The sequence below is a fragment of the Bombina bombina genome, chromosome 4, assembly GCF_027579735.1.
Source record: "Bombina bombina isolate aBomBom1 chromosome 4, aBomBom1.pri, whole genome shotgun sequence".
NCBI lineage: Eukaryota > Metazoa > Chordata > Amphibia > Anura > Bombinatoridae > Bombina > Bombina bombina.
In genome coordinates this window covers 881,246,397-881,269,314 of record NC_069502.1, presented here as the reverse complement: position 1 = coordinate 881,269,314, position 22,918 = coordinate 881,246,397, and the positions used below count along the sequence as shown (strand labels likewise).

Sequence of the window (22,918 nt, the reverse complement as noted above, 5' to 3'; positions counted from 1 at the left end):
GCTGTTTTTGGGTGTGAAACATTCAAGAATTTCATTTCTTTATTCGTGATAAGCCCACTTTTTTTTGCATCATTGATTAATTTGGTGTATTGCTGATGGAATTGTTCTGTGGGGTTGTTCCAAAGTTCTCTGTAGCATACAGAATTTTTCAGTTGTTTAAATGCTTCTTTTAGATACAGGTCTTCAGGCCATATGACAATGTTTCCACCCTTGTCTGCGCTTCGAATGATCACGTCATCCCATTCTTCCATATTTTTCAGGGCCTCTCTTTCCTTTCTTGTTAAATTCTTTGATTTTGTATGGATAATGAGTTCATTAATTGAATTGCAGACTATTTGATTGAATACATCAATATTTGAACTAATGTTGGTGGTTGGAACAAATTTGGATTTGTTTTTCAATTCTTTTCTCCAATCAGATCGTTCTGGAGTATCTTGTTCTGTTAGTAGATCTTCTAGATTTTTTAAGGACTCTAATTCTTCTTCAGATAAATTAGACATGTTTTCTTGTAGATCTTTATTTGCAAAGTATTTTTTTAGGAGAAGTTTACGTAGGAAAAGTTGAATATCTTTTATTGTCTCGAATTTGTCCAATTGGGAATTCGGACAGAAGGATAATCCTTTGGATAGAACACTTATATGATGTTTGGATAATTTTTTGTTCGATAAATTTATGATCCTCAGTTCTTCATTCTTATTAAAGAGAATGGGCTGGGATTTCTTTTCGGTGGTTTGTACGATTTGTCTTTGACATTCTTCTTGTTGTTGTTCCTTGTGTTTCTTTTGTTGGAACCTCCCACCTCTTCTGGTGGTTCTGAATCTGAACTTAGATCGTCTTCTAAAAAAGACTTTCTTTTCCTGTTTTCAATGGTAGATGATTTGGTTGATGTTGAGGGTTGCTCCATTTGATGTTTATCTTCATTTTCCGATTCTTCGTTGTCAGTATCTGAAACGTCTGTTTCCACAATGTTAACTCTCCTTTGAGTTTTAAAGTTTGAGGTAAAATTTCTGTTTTTCCATTTATATACTTTATTATTTTGGAAATCTAGAATATCTCTCTGTAGTTTACCTTTCTTAGTTACTTTAATCTCATTCTCATACTTATCAAGTTCTTTTTGATATTTCAAATTGTTTTAATTGCTCATTCTGAATTTTGATTTGTTCTTCTAATCTCTCGTATTCTGATGAGTCGTGTTTTATCAGAATTTTCATTAGTTTGGCTGAACATTCACTCAGTGCTTGTTCCCATTCGACACTTAATACTTTTTCTCTAAATTCAAAGGCTGGAAAAAGTTGTATTCGCAGCCCTCTTGGGATAAGATTTCTCTGGATGTATTGCTCACAAAATTGCTGGTCCCACCATAGTTTGTCCTGTTTGAACAGGTTCTTATGTAGCTCCCTTAGTAATATGTCTAGGTTATTAGGTGTTATATCAGAATTGCCACTTGATGGGTCCTGGAACACTTCATTTAAATCACTTTGTCTTTTTTGCTCTCTAGTTAGCTTATCTTTGTCAAATTTGTTTGCCATACTTTCTATTGAAATTTAAGTGTGTGCTGTTATGGTTGCGGGAATCCTATATAACTAATAGGAAAAATGTAGACTACTCAAGAAAACACAAGGTTTGCAACCGCACTACACAAGTACAAGGGGAGTGCCTATGTATATCTACTGTAGGTTCAAATGTAGATATAGGCTGGGGTGCTTATGCAAAAATCAGAGATTCAGAAAAAAACTTGAGCCAAAAATATAGATTAATGGCTCGGTATAGGATGCATATATTTAGCACTCCCTATCCCCTATATATGGTTCAAGATCTGGAGTAGGAATAGTGTGAATGTGGGGCGACGTGATGCCTAAATTAAAATCTAACTTTTATTTCAACACTTAAAAACAAAATTCCACATACAATTTAAAAACACAAATTGACATAGAGCATATTCTGATAGAGATTGGGCTATACTAATATTAACTGTACAATCTTGAGAGAGTAACTACTTGGAAAAATGTGTATCGTTGCTAGGATACCTGATTATGATGATGTCCAAAATATTGGACAGTTAGGTATCCTTGTCTGTCAAGTATATGTATTACTGTATCTTGCAGTGTATATATGTATCTTTAATTCCAATGATTACTCTCTTAGGGGAAATTTGTGACCCCTGAATTTCCTTGTTTAGTATAGATATTATAGGGAAATAATGGTGGGTGGTTATTGTATTGATTGGCTGATTACTTGCTGTATAGTGTGTAATTGTCTCTATTTGTCCACTGTATATCTATTGATAGAACTATATATAGACAGTACTTATTGGAATGAATTCCACATTTATCAGTCTAGGAGCATTATCCACCTACTATTTAAATTCTGCAATTTAGAATATCTATTGTGAGATATTATATGTTTGCAGTTTTCACATACTGTAAGATATGGATAGATATAAACAACTATTACAAGAGAGTTAGATTTGATGTTTACTTATCCAGATTATGTAATCTTAGCGCTTTAGAGTATGCAGAAGAAATTCTATTATTTGTTGGGCGCTGTTGATATAATTGTATGATTTCGTTTGTTTACTCTTTAATAATAGTGAGTTAACATAGATATATTTTTACCTCGCTATTATAAAACTAAGCTAGAACATGTTGGATAATGGCTAGAATAGATCACTTTATTTTGATTCCAAAGTACTATATATCTGTGTGATCTACTTTGACATAATGCTATTTGTCCAGTAGCGATTTCTACTGAATTAGCAATGTAGGATCAATGTTTTGGAATAATAAGTTTGATGTGATAGAGTTCTGTTTTGTTGTTAACTGACGTTCTTATATACAGATTATTCGAATAGTTAGACACAATGATCTCTATATTAGTATAGAATCTTGTTTAGTAAGTACTTCTGAACTTGTGGAAAATAGAAGTATTTTTTATTTTTTATTTACAGCACTGTAATATGAGGAAAGTATTATTTTTTTTTTTTTAAATATATGTTTTTATTGAGTTTACAATTTGTTTTATACAAAAAAGAAAACAAATAATCTATTATCACAATACACTCCAACATTTGTAGAATATCAGCATTGTTATTACATCCTTACAACTTCAAATGAGTAGTAGATTTTTTTTATGACAATTTTAAAAGTTATGTCTATTTCCACTCCCCCTGTACCATGTGACAGCCATCAGCCAATCACAAATGCATACATGTACCATGGGACAGCCATCAGCCATTCACAAATGCATACACACTTATTCTTGCACATGCTCAGTAGGAGCTGGTGACTCAAAAAGTGTAAATATAAAAAGAATTTGCACATTTTGTTAATTGAAGTAAATTGGAAAGTTGTTTAAAATGGCATGCTCTATCTGAATAATGAAAGTTTCATTTTGATTGAGTGTCCCTTTAAGGGTTTTTTGGGTGGGTTTTATTTTTAGTTTAGGGTTTGGGCATAAATGCCCTTTTAAGGGCAATGCCCATCCAAATGCCCTTTTCAGGGCAATTGGTAGCTTAGGTTTTTTTAGAGTTAGCTTTTTATTTTGGGGGGTTGGTTGGGTTGTGGGTTTTACTGTTGGGGGGTCTTTGTATTTTTTTTTTTACAGGTAAAAGAGCTGTTTAACTTAGGGCAATGCCCTACAAAAGGCCCTTTTAAGTATCATTGGTAGTTTATTGTAGGCTAGGGTTTTTTTTTTTATTTTGGGCGGGCTTTTTTTATTTTGATAAGGCTATTAGATTAGGTGTAATTTTATTTTTGATAATTTCGTTTGTTATTTTTCGTACTTTAGTGTTTGTTATTTTGTAGTTTATGCTTTTTTATTTTTTGTAATGAGATACTTTGTAATTTTTAGAGTAGTGTTCAGATTTTTTTAATGTGTATTTTAGTTTAATTTAATTGGTAGTTAGTTTAATTTTAGTTTAATAATTTTATTAGTTTAATCTTAGTTTTAATTTAATTTAAGGCAGCAGGGAAATTGTAATTTTAATCTAAAGTTAGAGGGTCTTAGGTTTAGGGGTTACTAGTTCAATTTAGTTTATTGCGATGTCGGGGGCTTTCGGTTTAGGGGTTAATAATTTAGTTTAGTATATTTAGTTGTGGGGGGGCTTGCGGTTTAGGGGTTAATAGGTTTATTATAGTGGTGGCGGTGTAGGGATTAATAACTTTAGTATAGTGGGGAGGCAATGTGGGCGGATGGCAGATTAGGGGTAATAATATTTAAACACTGTTTGCGATGCGGGAGGACAGCGGTTTAGGGGTTAATACGTTTATTATAGTGGTGACGATGTCAGGGAGCTGCGGAATAGGGGTTAATATTTTTTTAGAGTAGTGGCGATATTGGGAGCGGCAGATTAGGGGTTAATACATTTATTATAATATTTGCGCTGCGAGAGGGCCTCGGATTAGGGGTTAAAAGTTAGTTTATGGGTGTTTAGTGTACTTTGTAGCAGTTTAGTTATGCGTTTTATGTTACAGATTTGTAGCGTAACACTCATAACTACTGACTTTAGATAGAGTTGAGGATCTTGTCGTTTTAGATTGTAACGCTCGCTTTTTAGCCTCACCGCAAAACTCGTAATACCACCGCTATGGAAATCCCTGTAAAAAAACGTAATTTTTACGAGTGCGATACTGACGTTGCATTACAGGCTAAAAGGCTTGCGGTACAGCTATACCGACAAGACTTGTAATGGCTGCAGTGCTGTTTTAACGCTGAAAATACCATATTTTCACTGTTAAGATCCGTAACGCACAACTCGTAATCTGCCTGTAAGTTTTTAAAAAGGTTTTATACTGGATTTTTAGATCAGTATCTGTGCATATTCTTCTTTATAGTAGTGTCAATTACATGCAGTTATATAAGAATTGGTGTATAGCGTCCCTTTAACCCCCCTTTTTTGCTTTTGTGTAATATGAGTGCTGTGTCCCACCTTCCCCAGGAGGCAAAAATGCAATGAATCTATAACCTGCAAATAATGCAAACCATTCAGCGGTTTTAGGCAATTTGCAACATTTAGAAAACCTAGGTTACAGATCTTGCTTTTTGTTACATAAAAGCAAGAGGTGTTCATTTAACATTGTTTGTAAAACATTGTTTGTAATACATTGCTTGTAACACATTGTTTACAGCAGTTGTTTTTCTGTAGCCAAACTCCACCCACTACTTGTTTTATTTGAAGGAGCCAATCACTGGAGAAAACAGCTAGCCACGTTCATTATGTTAGCAAAATATCCCTTGTTTAGCAGTTTATTATTAGCTCATCCCTACTGAAGTCAGTTAGGGACAAATATGAAGCAGAGTCAGGCTTGGGAAGTCTGCCATGTGCACTTCTACATTTTGTAACTGGAAATCCCATAGCTTTTAGACTTAAATTGCACAAAAAGAGGACAAAATATTATTATCTGTAGAGCTCTAACAGATTTTGCATCACTATAAACATAGGTATTAGACATGACTAAGAATGAAAATCCGAAACGTTGCCTATTTTTATGTTGGCTTAAATAAATAATGAACTTTTACTACTAAATTGGTGGTGCTGCTATACCATTTTTTAAATAAACATAAGTATAATATGCAAAGTATAGGAGACAAAAGTGTAAAGGGCCTTGCCGAGAGTTGTACTGTTGTAAATCAGCTCTCATGAATGTAATCTACAAACAGATGGGCGAGTAACATAACATATATTGTATGCAGCTTTGAACAGTTGAGTCTTTAAAGGGACAGTCAACACCAGAATTATTATTGTTTAAAAAGATAGATAATCCCTTTGTTACCCATTCCCCAGTTTTGCATAACCGGCACAGTTATAATAATACCCGTTTTACCTCTGTAATTACCGTGTATCTAAGCCTCTGCAAACTGACCCATTTTTTCAGTTCTTTTGATAGACTTGCATTTTAGCCAATCAGTGCTCACTCCAGGGTAACTTCACGTGCATGAGCTTAATGTTATCTATATGAAACACATGAACTAATGCCCTCTAGTGGTCAAAATGCATTCAGATTATAGGTAGTCTTCAAGATCTAAGAAATTAGCATATGAACCTCCTATGTTAGCTTTCAACTAAGAATACCAAGAGAACAAAATTGGTGGAAAAAGTAAATTGGAAAGTTGTTTAAAATTACATGCCCTATTTAAATCATGAAAGTTTTTTCGGGACTTGACTGTCCCTTTAAGGAGAGCTTAAAACTTTGAAAACTAGGGGGGAGTCTTGTAAATAAATCATGAAAGTACATTGCAAAGTCTATTTTACTACAAATAATTAACTGTTTATATTACAACCTCAAACAGTTTACTGTCTCTGTAAGGCCTTTATTCTAGACCAGTGAAGGCACAGAGTGGGCATTTTACTGTGGGGTTGTGGCTGAAGAGAGATGGAAGCTCGGCATGCACCACGCGAGAGAACATCGCTTGGAAGGAGCTGAGACCAGTGCCATATATGTGTGTGACTGTGTATGTGATTGGATATCTCTTCATACATGTGTGAATATATGTATGTGACTGTTTATGTGTGTATATTTGTGTGTCTGTGTATGTATAAATGCCATAAATGATTATGCAGCCTTTAAAGATTCTAAAAGATAGGCCTGCGCCACCCTGTGTGCAAAGAAATTGGCCATCACTGTTCTAGGCTGTGATCCACTATATTCCAGTATAAGACTGCAACAAGAACTAAACAAGGGTTAAACTAATTGTGTTATCTGTGCTTATAAACCAGACAGTAAACTACAAGGGAGAGCAATAAGTTTCTGTGTGCACAGCCCCGGCAGACTCTCACGTATTACTACTCACCGGCAGGGAGGGACCAATGTATTTCAGTTTGATGACTATTTATGTAATCTGTCTCATCCTCTTCCTTCACATTTAATAGCCCAGTGGCCGGGTTTTCCTCTAGATGCCCTGTAATTACAGCAGGAAGTTACCTGATAGTACACAGTTTAGGGTATAACACAAACTTATATAAATGACAACACTTTTCTCACCTCCCTCCCTCCCTTTTTTTTTCTTTTTTACACTTAGGCTGAAGGATATTTTTGTTTTGTACTAAATAATCTAGATTTGTATTAATTGCACTTTTTGTAGTAAATGTAATTATAGCAATGAGTTATATTGATTAATTGGAAAGACGCTGGCACAAGTTAATTTAAATAATTAAAAAAACACAAACAATTCACTGTAATAGCACAAGTAAAAAAAATCTAATCAATCTAAAGAGTTAAAGGGGACTAGCTATGGGTCCAAATAAACCAGCAGCTTTGAATATTGTAGTCATTTTGTATGTATCTAACTCCTTGATCCATTTTAGGGCTAGATTACGAGTGGCACGGTAACTGTTGAGCGCAAGCAAAAAAAGGGGTTTATCGCTGCTATTTGCTCACGTTGGAAGTAGCATGCGCATTAAAGGTTGAAAGTAAAATGCGTATGCTGGAGCGCAATTGAATTTAACACACATCAGAATAGCGTGATTTCAGAGCTCTGGTTAAATGTTATGCTCAACTAAAAAGTTGCACAAAACACATCAAAATTATATTTAAAAGTACAGTTACACTCATAATAACACTGATAAAATTATTTTAAAAATTGCATTAAAAAGCTATAAGGGCTCAGAGACATGAGGTCTCAGATGATTGGACTACAAAAGGTATTTAATATAGAGATACATACATATACATGTCTAAATATGTATATGTCTGCATGTGTGAGTGCACCATATTGTGTATAATAAGTTTATGTAACCAGCGGTAACAGAATATTAGATGCCTTAGTGCTGCACGCAGTGACGTTGTCTGTAGACGCACACAGCTAGAGTAAAAGCAAGCAATGCTTGTTCTGTTAATACATTTACCTTTCTCTCTTGGTATCCTTTGTTCAAATTTAGCTCCATCACATGATACAATACCTCAGTATGCTCAGAAGCGTGCACATGTCCGAAGCACTGTATGTATCACATAGTTACAAACACTTATTCCATATATAGAGCACTCTCCTGTGCCTACTTCAGAATGCTCTCATGACAAGCACTGCTGCCATATATAGAGCAGGCTCCTGAGCCTACCTCAGTATGCTTTCATGACAAGCCCTGCTGCCATATATAGATTATGCTCCTGAGCGTACCTCAGTAAACTCTCGTGACAAACACTGCTGCCATATATAGAGGGCATATATAACTGTTACAACAAGAGACAAAACGATGCCGTCACAGAATCTTCACTAGTCACCTGTAGCTGTATTTATAGGAACTTCATTCTCCTCAGTCTTCACGTGATCACACACATACTTTTCTCCTTCGTGCTCAACCTCTGAGCTATCTGAAGGTATCACACCCATATGGCCTGTAAAGAGAGAATACACGTGTATGTGTAAGTTGTTTGTAATGTCGGTGGGGCGCATCAATATCTCTTTATATATAAATAAAATCATAAGGACACACAGAAATTACTATTGATACATGAGATAATTATTTAGTATAACACTTACTATGCACACTCACCTGTAACCCAAGAATCTTAGACACAAAATATGTGCACACTAACCTGTAACCTTCGTACTTAAAACACAATATATGTGCTTGTTCACCTGTAACTCACGTACCTCACACACAATATGACCTTGAATTAAAGTTGGGCGCTATTATTGTTTCGCGCTTAAGCGATAACTGTGCTTAAAGGGAAACTGAACCCATATTTTTTTCTTTCGTGATTCAGATAGATTATGCAATTTTAAGCAACTTTCTAATTTACTCCTATTATCAAATTTTCTTTATTCTCTTGGTATGTTTATTTGAAAAAGCAAAAATGTAAGTTTAGATGCCGGCCCATTTTTGGTGAACAACCTGGGTTGCCCTTGCTGATTGGACAGCACCAATAAACAAGTGCTGTCCATTGTACTGAACCAACAAATTGCTGGCTCCTTAGCTTAGATGCCTTCTTTTTCAAATAAAGATAGCAAGAGAACGAAGAAAAATTGATAACAGAAGTAAATTAGAAAGTTGCTTAAAATTGCATGCTCTATCTGAATCATGAAAGAAAAAATTTGGGTTCAGTATCCCTTTAAGTTAAAAAATTATCACGGCCGGATTAGCGCTGGTATTACAAGTTAAAAGTAAAAAAAGTTAGAGTCTGAGTGAAAGACTCAGACGCGCTAACTTCAGGACGTAGGATATAGAGACTGCACTAATTCCCTCTCATAAACTTCTATGGGGTGCGGTACTAAAAGCATTTTTATTATCGTGCACACGCTAACCGGGCACTGCACTAGATCAACTGCACTAAAGCCCAAGTATATATATATATATATATATATATATATATATATATTGTAAAATATATACAGGGGCCAAAACATTGGATATAGTAAATGTGTTGAAAAGTTAAAGATGAGCTGAGTCATTAATGGATGCATGATTCAAGATTTGACCAGGCTCCAGTAAATCCTGTAAGAGTGCTGATCGTAAATGGTGGTTGTATAGACAGACAGATAGATAGATAGATAGATAGATAGATAGCGGCACCAGTGAGAACCCCCTCCCAAAGGGGTGTGGAGAGAACTGACCACTCCGCTGGCTACCTGAATATAGGTAACCCTCATACAGAGCCCCCTTCTAGTTCTGTCTGGCCATGAAAGAACAGGACCAGAACAAGATACAGGAGCAACGGAAACCAAGGCCTGCAAGGCCAAAAAAGAATGTTTGGAATGAATGTAGCCTGTTCCATCTTTATTCTCCGCAGGAAACGGGGAATCAACTGCAGATGAGGAAAGTCCCACTTCTGCCAAAGAGCATCTGTGCCCAATGCTTTTGATAAGGGAAGACAACTGAAAAAGGTTGAAACTTGATAATTCTGACTGGAGGCTTCCTAAACCACCCACGGCATCACCACAAGCCGATGTCACTGTCTGCATCAGCGATTTGCCTTAATATGGTAAAGGAAGCACGATCAGCACTCCCTTAACATATGAAGGCTGATGCCTTCAGCCCCTGGCTGCAGTCTTAGCTGTCAAAGCTGACAGAGAGGCCAGCAGCATGAGGCAGAAGGTCAGATGTAGGCATCAAGTCAACGGAGTATGTGAGCAAAGTATCCTGTGACATAGTACCTACATCCAATAAGCATAAGATTAAATGGACAGGAAACCCAATTTTTTTCTTTTATGATTTAGGTAGAACATACAATTTTAAACAACTTTCCAATTTATTTCTATTATCACATTTGCTTAATTCTCTTGGTATCATTTGTTGAAGGAGCAGCAATGCACTACTGGTTTCTAACTGAACACATGGGTGAGCCAATGACAATTGGTATATATATGCAGCCACCAATCAGCAGCTAGAACCTAGGTTCTTTGCTGCTCCTGAGCTTACATAGATAAACCTTTCACCAAAGGATAACAAGAGAATGAAGCAAATTAAATAATAGAAGTAGACTGGAAAGTTGTTTAAAATTGTATGTTCTATCTAAATCATGAAAGAAATTTGTTGGGTTTCATGTTGCTTTAACCCCTTAACGACCGACGACGTATGCCATACGTCCTCAAAAAAAAAGCACTTAACGACCGAGGACGTATGGCATACGTCGTCGGTTTAACAGAGCACTGGAAGCGATCGAAATCGCTTCCAGCTGCTCTAACAGTATTGCAGGCTTGCCTTGAGGTCTAGGCATCCTGCAATACTGTTCCCGAGTGCCGGGACCGGATTGATCACTCCCCCACGAGTGATCACTTCCGGTTTCGCTCCACGTGGAGCCCGGCAGTGTTTCAGAGCATCGGAAGCGATCGGACACGCTTCCGATGCTCTGCTTGTTTGCTAAGTGCCTCGGTGGGTCGAGGCACTTAGTTAGTTATAAATTAAAATAAAAATAATAATAAAAAAAAAAACGAATAAAAAAAAAAAAAGCCCTAAATAGCCCCCCCCCCTCCCCCTTCACTAGGCATCCAAGATGGCGATGCCCAGTGCATCATGGGGCCTCTGGGGGTGTCCCTAGCCTGCATCATCATAGGGGCAAGCTAGGGTCACCCAATCTGAGCCTCCCACCCTAAAAAAAAAAATAATAATAAAATACCCCATTTGTCTGATCATGTCAATATTTGTAAATATTGACTATGATCAGTGTGGATCTCCCTCCCTCTCCTCACTTGCCATTTTGTTGGAGAGAGAGAGAGACCTGTATTTAGCAGAGAGAGAGATTTATTTCTTTTATTTGTTAAAAAATATAGAACCAAAGGCTCTTTTCAGAGCCATTAACCCCTAGCTTGCCAGTGATCACTATATATCACTGGCAGTAACATAGGTGCACTTTTTTTTTGCTGCATTTTGCTGTCTGTGCGTTTTTTTAGGGGTTAATTTTGTTGTTGTAATTTTTAAAAAACCCAAAGGCTCTTTTCAGAAACATTTAGTTAATTTAATTTAATTTTCAGAGCCATTAACCCCTAGCTTGCCAGTGATCGCTATATATCACTGGCAGTAGCAAAGGTGCACTTTTTTTTTTGCTGCATTTTGCTGTCTGTGCATTTTTTTAGGGGTTAATTTTGTTGTTGTAATTTTTTAAAAACCCAAAGGCTCTTTTCAGAAACATTTAGTTAATTTAATTTAATTTTCAGAGCCATTAACCCCTAGCTTGCCAGTGATCGCTATATATCACTGGCAGTAGCAAAGGTGCACTTTTTTTTTTGCTGCATTTTGCTGTCTGTGCATTTTTTTAGGGGTTAATTTTGTTGTTGTAATTTTTTAAAAACCCAAAGGCTCTTTTCAGAAACATTTAGTTAATTTAATTTAATTTTCAGAGCCATTAACCCCTAGCTTGCCAGTGATCGCTATATATCACTGGCAGTAGCAAAGGTGCACTTTTTTGCTAGTTAATTTAGTTAATTAATTTAGTTAATTTAATTTAATTTTCAGAGCCATTAACCTCTAGCTTGCCAGTGATCGCTATAAATCACTGGCAGTAGCATAGCTGTACTTTTTTGCTAGTTAATTTAGTTAATTAATTTAGTTAATTTAATTTTTTTTAGTAATTGTTTTCTGTGATACAAAAATGTCACAGAAAAGATATAGTGCTGAGGAGGCGTATGCCATCCTTGCGTCAGAGTCAGATGCCTCTATTTCTGACTCAGACCCCAATTTTGACCCTGCCATGTGCTCAGATACATCACTAGATGCAGTCTCAACTGATAGTGATGTATCTGTGGCTGCTAGCCCCCCTGCCAGCCCCCCTGCCAGCCCCCCTGCTAGCCCCCCTGCCAGAAGGAGGCGTGTTGCTGCCATTGCTGCTGAGGAGTGGGTAACGCCTCATCTCCAGAGGCCAGATATCCCACCCTTCACAGCAAATGCTGGCATAAATATAGATGTGGCAGGTTTTAGCCCCCAGCAGTTTCTGGAAGTGTTTCTGGGCGATGATATATTGGGGAACATTGTCGCCCAAACTAATTTATATGCCCATCAGTTCCGTGCTGCAAAGCCTGGAACATATTTGGCAAAGCAGCAATGGGCCCCCATCAATGTGCCAGAATTCAAAAAATTCTGGGCATTGACTATGCTGATGGGCATCATAAAGAAACCCTCCATTCGCTCCTACTGGAGTACTAGCCCCATCTGCTCTACCCCCATTTTCTCCCAGACTATGTCGAGGAAGAGGTATGAAATGATTCTGCATTTCATGCACTTCAGCGACAACAGCCTGTGCCCCCCTAGGGAGCATCCCCAATTTGACAGGCTGTATAAAATCCGCCCCCTGATAACCCACTTTTCTGCCAGGTTTGCAGAGGCTTATACACCTGGAAGGAATATATGCGTTGATGAATCCCTAATGAAGTATAAGGGAAGGCTGGGATTCAAGCAGTATATTCCTTCCAAACGCTCCAGATATGGGGTAAAGGTGTATAAGCTCTGTGACAGCGAGACTGGGTATACTCAGGCCTTCCGGGTGTATGAGGGAAAGGATAGCCACCTTGACCCTCCAGGTTGCCCAGAACATATGGGAACCACTGGCAAGATTGTCTGGGACCTGATATTACCCCTAATGAACAAAGGGTATCACTTGTACTTAGACAATTTTTATACAAGTGTCCTTTTGTTCAAGCTACTGTATTGCTTTGATACAGTAGCTTGCGGTACAATTAAAAAGAACCGCGCAGGTTTCCCAGGACAGCTTGTACGCACCCGGCTACGAAGGGGGGAGACCTCAGCTCTGCGCCAAGAGGAGCTGTTGGCACTGAAGTACAGAGACAAGAAGGATGTATACCTTCTTACCACCATCCACACAGAGAGGACGGTGGCGGTTTCTGTACGTGGCAGAGCTGAGATCATAAGGAAGCCAGTGTGCATCAAGTCTTATAACCGGCATATGGGTGGGGTTGATCTGGCTGATCAGCTGCTGCAGCCCTATCTAATTATGCGGAAGACAAGGGCCTGGTACAAAAAGGTTGCAATTTACCTAATGCAGATTGCAACCCACAACGCTTTTTTGTTGTTCAAAAAAGCAAACCCCAGAGTTAAAAAGACTTTTTTACAGTTTCAGCTCCAGATTATTACGGGGATTTTGTACCATGATGCACCTGCTCCCCGGGCGGTGATGGGAGAGAGCAGAGTTGGGGCTACCCATTTTATTTTTAAAATCCCCCCTAATGCCACAAAGCAGAAACCACAAAAAAAATGCAGAGTCTGTACCAAGAGGGGGAAGAGAAGGGACACCATATATTACTGTCCTGATTGCCCTGGACAGCCTGCACTCTGCATTGGGGACTGCTTCAAGCGGTACCATACAATGGTCAATTTTTAAAAAAAATAAATACATTTGCTGTTACATATATATATATTTTTTTTGGTTATGTTTATAGTTAGATGTTTTTTTGTTTTTTTTACTTTTACTGTGCCAGATTTTTACATTTCACTACTCTATTTTTTTCTAAAATTGGGCCTGTTTTTTTTTTAACCAAAACCCCTGTCAAACCTATGCATGGGGGACATAGGTGTTCTCAGGGTGCCTTGCAGAAAACAACCTGAAGTATGTTTTTGTAATAACTTACAACAGTCTCTCCTAAATTATAGTCAAAAAGCAATGTGTCTGTAAAAATGAAAATTGAAAAATTACCACCATACACTTTCTCCAATTTTTTGGGCTAAAACGGTTGCTTCAAAGGCATCAAAGCACACCATATACAATACCTTGGGGTGTCAACATTTAAAAAATATACACTTTGAATGCAATAAATAAAAGTGGGGTATGCGATAGGCCCCAAACTAAAGATAGGCCTATCAGAAGAAATACTCTCATTTTTAATAACTAAAATCACAAGTCATAAAATTGTAACATAACCTTCCCAAAATCCTGGCAAACCTATGCATGGGGGGCATAGGTGTACTCAGGGTGCCTTGCAGAAAACAACCTGAAGTATTATTTTGCAATAACTTACAACAATCTCTCCTAAATCATAGTCAAAAAGCAATGTGTCTGTAAAAATGAAAATTGAAAAATTACCACCATATACTTTCTCCAATTTTTTGGGCTAAAACGGTTGCTTCAAAGGCATCAAAGCACACCATATACAATACCTTGGGGTGTCAACATTTAAAAAATATACACTTTGAATGCAATAAATAAAAGTGGGGTATGCGATAGGCCCCAAACTAAAGATAGGCCTATCAGAAGAAATACTCTCATTTTTAATAACTAAAATCACAAGTCATAAAATTGTAACATAACCTTCCCAAAATCCTGGCAAACCTATGCATGGGGGGCATAGGTGTACTCAGGGTGCCTTGCAGAAAACAACCTGAAGTATTCTTTTGCAATAACTTACAACAATCTCTCCTAAATCATAGTCAAAAAGCAATGTGTGTGTAAAAATGAAAATTGAAAAATTACCACCATATACTTTCTCCAATTTTTTGGGCTAAAACGGTTGCTTCAAAGGCATCAAAGCACACCATATACAATACCTTGGGGTGTCAACATTTAAAAAATATACACTTTGAATGCAATAAATAAAAGTGGGGTATGTGATAGGCCCCAAACTAAAGATAGGCCTATCAGAAGAAATACTCTCATTTTTAATAACTAAAATCATGTAACATAACCTTCCCAAAATCCTGGCAAACCTATGCATGGGGGGCATAGGTGTACTCAGGGTGCCTTGCAGAAAACAACCTAAAGTATTCTTTTGCAATAACTTACAACAGTCTCTCCTAAATCATAGTAAAAAAGCAATGTGTCTGTAACAATGAAAATTGAAAAATTACCACCATATACTTTCTCCAATTTTTTGGGCTAAAACGGTTGCATCAAAGTCATCAAACCACTCCATGTATAATACCTTGGGGGGTCAACTTTTTAAATATAATCACATTTATGGAAAACAAATAAATTGGGGTATGTTAAAAGACCCCCAAAAAAAGACGATAGGCAAAGAAAATATGTTAAATGTGAAAAAAAATCACAAACACATGTCAGACATTTGGCATTGCACCGCCCAAACAAGCCACCAAACCTATGCATAGGTGGTATCACTGAACTCAGGAGATGTTGGTGACCACATATTGGTGTCTTCTTTGGTAGTAACACATAACAGGAGCTGTGAATCCATGTCTAAAGTACAATGTATGTGAAAAATAACACAAAGAAATGAATGCCCAATAGTTTGACAAAGACTAGTGGTTGAATTAGTGTATGGAAAGTGTTAAAACACCTGCATTTGAAATACCCTAGGATGTCTACTTTTCAAAAATATATGGTTTTATGGGGGTAAATTACATTGGCCGGCTTCAGAAATGTCTTAAATAGAACATGGGTGCATGGGATGTGAAAATGGGAAGTGTAAAAAATGGAATGCGCTTCCTAAAAATAAGGCCTTCTAGCCCCCAGAGAACCCAACACACCTATACATGGGTGGTATCACTGTACTCAGGAGATGTTGTTGAACACATATTGAGGTGTTTTTTGGCAGTAAACACATAACAGGAACTGAGAATCCATGCCTAAAGTACAATGTGTGTGAAAAATAACACAAAAAAATGACTACCCAAAAGTTTGACAAAGACTGGTGGTTAAATAAGTTCATGGAAAGTGTGAAAATACCAGCATTTCAAATACCCTAGGGGGTCTACTTCTCAAAAATATATGGTTTTATGGGGGTAAATTTCATTGACCGGCTTCAGAAATGTCCCAAATAGGACATGGGTGCATGATGACCGATGTGAAAATTCCAAGTTGAAAAACTGGAATGCGCTTCCTAAAATTAAGGCCTTTTAGCCCCCAGAGAACCCGACACACCTATACATGGGTGGTATCACTGTACTCAGGAGATGTTGTTGAACACATATTGAGGATTTTTTGGCAGTAACACATAACAGGAACTGAGAATCCATGCCTAAAATACAATGTGTGTGAAAAATAACACAAAATAATGACTACCCAAAAGTTTGACAAAGACTGGTGGTTGAATTAGTGCATGGAAAGTGTTAAAATACAAGCATTTGAAATACCCTAGGGTGTCTACTTTTCAAAAATATATGGTTTGATGGGGGTAAATTCCATTGACCAGCTTCAGAAATGTCCCAAATAGGACATGGGTGCATGATGACCGATGTGAAAATTCCAAGTTGAAAAACTGGAATGCGCTTCCTAAAATTAAGGCCTTTTAGCCCCCAGAGAACCCGACATACCTATACATGGGTGGTATCACTGTACTCAGGAGATGTTGTTGAACACATATTGAGGTTTTTTTTGGCAGTAACACATAACAGGAACTGAGAATCCATGCCTAAAGTACAATGTGTGTGAAAAATAACACAAAATAATGACTACCCAAAAGTTTGACAAAGACTGGTGGTTGAATTAGTGCATGGAAAGTGTTAAAATACAAGCATTTGAAATACCCTAGGGTGTCTACTTTTCAAAAATATATGGTTTGATGGGGGTAAATTCCATTGACCAGCTTCAGAAATGTCCCAAATAGGACATGGGTGCATGATGACCGATGTGAAAATTCCAAGTTGAAAAACTGGAATGCGCTTCCTAAAATTAAGGCCTTTTAGCCCCCAGAGAACCCGACACACCTATACATGGGTGGTATCACTGTACTCAGGAGATGTTGTTGAACACATATTGAGGTTTTTTTTGGCAGTAACACATAACAGGAACTGAGAATCCATGCCTAAAGTACAATGTGTGTGAAAAATAACACAAAATAATGACTACCCAAAAGTTTGACAAAGACTGGTGGTTGAATTAGTGCATGGAAAGTGTTAAAATACAAGCATTTGAAATACCCTAGGGTGTCTACTTTTCAAAAATATATGGTTTGATGGGGGTAAATTCCATTGACCAGCTTCAGAAATGTCCCAAATAGGACATGGGTGCATGATGACCGATGTGAAAATTCCAAGTTGAAAAACTGGAATGCGCTTCCTAAAATTAAGGCCTTTTAGCCCCCAGAGAACCCGACACACCTATACATGGGTGGAATCACTGTACTCAGGAGATGTTGTTGAACACATATTGAGGGTTTTTTTTGGTAGTAACACATAACAGGAACTGAGAATCCATGCCTAAAGTACAATGTGTGTGAAAAATAACACAAAATAATGACTACCCAAAAGTTTGACAAAGACTGGTGGTTGAATTAGTGCATGGAAAGTGTTAAAATACAAGCATTTGAAATACCCTAGGGTGTCTACTTTTCAAAAATATATGGTTTGATGGGGGTAAATTCCATTGACCAGCTTCAGAAATGTCCCAAATAGGACATGGGTGCATGATGACCGATGTGAAAATTCCAAGTTGAAAAACTGGAATGCGCTTCCTAAAATTAAGGCCTTTTAGCCCCCAGAGAACCCGACACACCTATACATGGGTGGTATCACTGTACTCAGGAGATGTTGTTGAACACATATTGAGGTTTTTTTTGGCAGTAACACATAACAGGAACTGAGAATCCATGCCTAAATACAATGTGTGTGAAAAATAACACAAAATAATGACTACCCAAAAGTTTGACAAAGACTGGTGGTTGAATTAGTGCATGGAAAGTGTTAAAATACAAGCATTTGAAATACCCTAGGGTGTCTACTTTTCAAAAATATATGGTTTGATGGGGGTAAATTCCATTGACCAGCTTCAGAAATGTCCCAAATAAGACATGGGTGCATGATGACCGATGTGAAAATTCCAAGTTGAAAAAATGGAATGCGCTTCCTAAAATTAAGGCCTTTTAGCCCCCAGAGAACCCGACACACCTATACATGGGTGGTATCACTGTACTCAGGAGATGTTGTTGAACACATATTGAGGGTTTTTTTGGTAGTAACACATAACAGGAACTGAGAATCCATGCCTAAAGTACAATGTGTGTGAAAAATAACACAAAATAATGACTACCCAAAAGTTTGACAAAGACTGGTGGTTGAATTAGTGCATGGAAAGTGTTAAAATACAAGCATTTGAAATACCCTAGGGTGTCTACTTTTCAAAAATATATGGTTTGATGGGGGTAAATTCCATTGACCAGCTTCAGAAATGTCCCAAATAGGACATGGGTGCATGATGACCGATGTGAAAATTCCAAGTTGAAAAACTGGAATGCGCTTCCTAAAATTAAGGCCTTTTAGCCCCCAGAGAACCCGACACACCTATACATGGGTGGTATCACTGTACTCAGGAGATGTTGTTGAACACATATTGAGGTTTTTTTTGGTAGTAACACATAAAAGGAACTGAGAATCCATGCCTAAAGTACAATGTGTGTGAAAAATAACACAAAATAATGACTACCCAAAAGTTTGACAAAGACTGGTGGTTGAATTAGTGCATGGAAAGTGTTAAAATACAAGCATTTGAAATACCCTAGGGTGTCTACTTTTCAAAAATATATGGTTTGATGGGGGTAAATTCCATTGACCAGCTTCAGAAATGTCCCAAATAGGACATGGGTGCATGATGACCGATGTGAAAATTCCAAGTTGAAAAACTGGAATGCGCTTCCTAAAAATAAGGCCTTCTAGCCCCCAGAGAACCCAACACACCTATACATAGGTGGTATCGCTGTACTCAGGAGATGTTGTTGAACACATATTGAGGTGCTTTTTGGCAGTAACACATAACAGGAACTGAGAATCCATGCCTAAAATACAATGTGTGTGAAAAATAACACAAAAAAAATGACTACCCAAAAGTTTGACAAAGACTGGTGGTTGAATTAGTGCATGGAAAGTGTTAAAATACCAGCATTTGAAATACCCTAGGGTGTCTACTTTTCAAAAATATATGGTTTGATGGGGGTAAATTCCATTGGCCAGCTTCAGAAATGTCCCAAATAGGACATGGGTGCATGATGACCGATGTGAAAATTCCAAGTTGAAAAACTGGAATGCGCTTCCTAAAATTAAGGCCTTTTAGCCCCCAGAGAACCCGACACACCTATACATGGGTGGTATCACTGTACTCAGGAGATGTTGTTGAACACATATTGAGGGTTTTTTTGGTAGTAACACATAACAGGAACTGAGAATCCATGCCTAAAGTACAATGTGTGTGAAAAATAACACAAAATAATGACTACCCAAAAGTTTGACAAAGACTGGTGGTTGAATTAGTGCATGGAAAGTGTTAAAATACAAGCATTTGAAATACCCTAGGGTGTCTACTTTTCAAAAATATATGGTTTGATGGGGGTAAATTCCATTGACCAGCTTCAGAAATGTCCCAAATAGGACATGGGTGCATGATGACCGATGTGAAAATTCCAAGTTGAAAAACTGGAATGCGCTTCCTAAAATTAAGGCCTTTTAGCCCCCAGAGAACCCGACACACCTATACATGGGTGGTATCACTGTACTCAGGAGATGTTGTTGAACACATATTGAGGTTTTTTTTGGTAGTAACACATAAAAGGAACTGAGAATCCATGCCTAAAGTACAATGTGTGTGAAAAATAACACAAAATAATGACTACCCAAAAGTTTGACAAAGACTGGTGGTTGAATTAGTGCATGGAAAGTGTTAAAATACAAGCATTTGAAATACCCTAGGGTGTCTACTTTTCAAAAATATATGGTTTGATGGGGGTAAATTCCATTGACCAGCTTCAGAAATGTCCCAAATAGGACATGGGTGCATGATGACCGATGTGAAAATTCCAAGTTGAAAAACTGGAATGCGCTTCCTAAAAATAAGGCCTTCTAGCCCCCAGAGAACCCAACACACCTATACATAGGTGGTATCGCTGTACTCAGGAGATGTTGTTGAACACATATTGAGGTGCTTTTTGGCAGTAACACATAACAGGAACTGAGAATCCATGCCTAAAATACAATGTGTGTGAAAAATAACACAAAAAAAATGACTACCCAAAAGTTTGACAAAGACTGGTGGTTGAATTAGTGCATGGAAAGTGTTAAAATACCAGCATTTGAAATACCCTAGGGTGTCTACTTTTCAAAAATATATGGTTTGATGGGGGTAAATTCCATTGGCCAGCTTCAGAAATGTCCCAAATAGGACATGGGTGCATGATGACCGATGTGAAAATTCCAAGTTGAAAAACTGGAATGCGCTTCCTAAAATTAAGGCCTTTTAGCCCCCAGAGAACCCGACACACCTATACATGGGTGGTATCACTGTACTCAGGAGATGTTGTTGAACACATATTGAGGTTTTTTTTGGCAGTAACACATAACAGGAACTGAGAATCCATGCCTAAAGTACAATGTGTGTGAAAAATAACACAAAATAATGACTACCCAAAAGTTTGACAAAGACTGGTGGTTGAATTAGTGCATGGAAAGTGTTAAAATACAAGCATTTGAAATACCCTAGGGTGTCTACTTTTCAAAAATATATGGTTTGATGGGGGTAAATTCCATTGACCAGCTTCAGAAATGTCCCAAATAGGACATGGGTGCATGATGACCGATGTGAAAATTCCAAGTTGAAAAACTGGAATGCGCTCCCTAAAAATAAGAGCATTTAGCCCCCCGAGAACCCGACACACCTATACATGGGTGGTATCACTGTACCCAGGAGATGCTGCTGAAGACATATGAGGGTGTTATTTGGCAGTAACCCTTAATATTATCAGTAAATGTATTCTTAAATTGCTATTTTGTCAAAAAATCAAATTATTTTTTTTTCCCCCCCAAACTTTGGCATAGATTGGTGGTAAAATGGTTGCATGAAAAAAGTCAAAATACCCCAAGTTTAATACCTTAGGTTGTCTTCTTTTAAAAAATATATACATTTGAAGGGTTATTCAGGGATTCATGACAGATATTGGTGTTACAATGTAACTATCGCCAATTTTGAAAAAACATGGTTTTGAAATAGCAAAGTGCTACTTGTACTTATTGCCCTATAACTTGCAAAAAAAGCAAAGAACATGTAAACATTGGGTATTTATAAACTCAGGACAAAATTTAGAAACTGTTTAGCATTGGTATTTTATGGTGGTTGTAGATGTGTAAGAGATTTTGGGGCTCAAAGTTAGAAAAAGTGCATTTTTTTTCATTTTTTCCTCATATTTTATATTTTTTTTTATAGTAAATTATAAGATATGATGAAAAAAATGGTATCTTTAGAAAGTCCATTTAATGGCGAGAAAAACAGTATATAATATGTGTGGGTACAGTAAATGAGTAAGAGGAAAATTACAGTTAAATACAAACATCGCAGAAATGCAAAAATAGCCTTGGTCCCAGATGGTCAACAAATTGAAAAGTGGTCTGGTCACTAAGGGGTTAAATCAGAAGTTTTCTAATAAAATAGGTTTTTTTTAAAATAAACTGCTTTTTGAGAAAAAATAACATTGGGGGCATTGGGCATTTTTTTCTATCTATGAGATATTATCACATATTATTGGTTTTCTAGTTCTCAAACCTATGAATTTGTGTCTGTATAAATAACATGTCTCTTCTTCACAGCAAAATGTTATAATATAAACAAATTTGAGAAATAAACCTTGAAGGGACATAAACCAAAAATGTTTCTTTCACGTTTGAGACAGACTATACAATTTTAAACAACTTTCTGATTTACTTCTACTATCAAATTTACTTTATTCTCTTGGTATCCTTTAAAAGGAGCAGAAATTCACTACTGGCAGCTAGCTGAGCACATCTGGTGAGCCAGCGACAAGAGGCATATACAGGGAGTGCAGAATTATTAGGCAAATGAGTATTTTGACCACATCATCCTCTTTATGCATGTTGTCTTACTCCAAGCTGTATAGGCTCGAAAGCCTACTACCAATTAAGCATATTAGGTGATGTGCATCTCTGTAATGAGAAGGGGTGTGGTCTAATGACATCAACACCCTATATCAGGTGTGCATAATTATTAGGCAACTTCCTTTCCTTTGGCAAAATGGGTCAAAAGAAGGACTTGACAGGCTCAGAAAAGTCAAAAATAGTGAGATATCTTGCAGAGGGATGCAGCACTCTTAAAATTGCAAAGCTTCTGAAGCGTGATCATCGAACAATCAAGCGTTTCATTCAAAATAGTCAACAGGGTCGCAAGAAGCGTGTGGAAAAACCAAGGCGCAAAATAACTGCCCATGAACTGAGAAAAGTCAAGCGTGCAGCTGCCAAGATGCCACTTGCCACCAGTTTGGCCATATTTCAGAGCTGCAACATCACTGGAGTGCCCAAAAGCACAAGGTGTGCAATACTCAGAGACATGGCCAAGGTAAGAAAGGCTGAAAGACGACCACCACTGAACAAGACACACAAGCTGAAACGTCAAGACTGGGCCAAGAAATATCTCAAGACTGATTTTTCTAAGGTTTTATGGACTGATGAAATGAGAGTGAGTCTTGATGGGCCAGATGGATGGGCCCGTGGCTGGATTGGTAAAGGGCAGAGAGCTCCAGTCCGATTCAGACGCCAGCAAGGTGGAGGTGGAGTACTGGTTTGGGCTGGTATCATCAAAGATGAGCTTGTGGG

At 37.5% G+C, this 22,918-nt stretch overlaps 1 protein-coding gene across 1 annotated transcript in view; it reads right to left on the bottom strand.

Moving 5' to 3' along the window:
* The window catches only part of LOC128657425 (oocyte zinc finger protein XlCOF6.1-like), a 95,631-nt gene that overhangs the window by 41,627 nt on the left and 31,086 nt on the right, over window positions 1–22,918 (bottom strand). The window contains exons 3-4 of the mRNA XM_053711777.1: window positions 8,217–8,330; window positions 6,790–6,897 (exon numbers count right to left, since the gene is read on the bottom strand). Of these exons, the coding sequence (XP_053567752.1) occupies window positions 6,790–6,897; window positions 8,217–8,330 (222 nt within the window). The remainder of the gene's footprint in view (window positions 1–6,789; window positions 6,898–8,216; window positions 8,331–22,918) is intronic.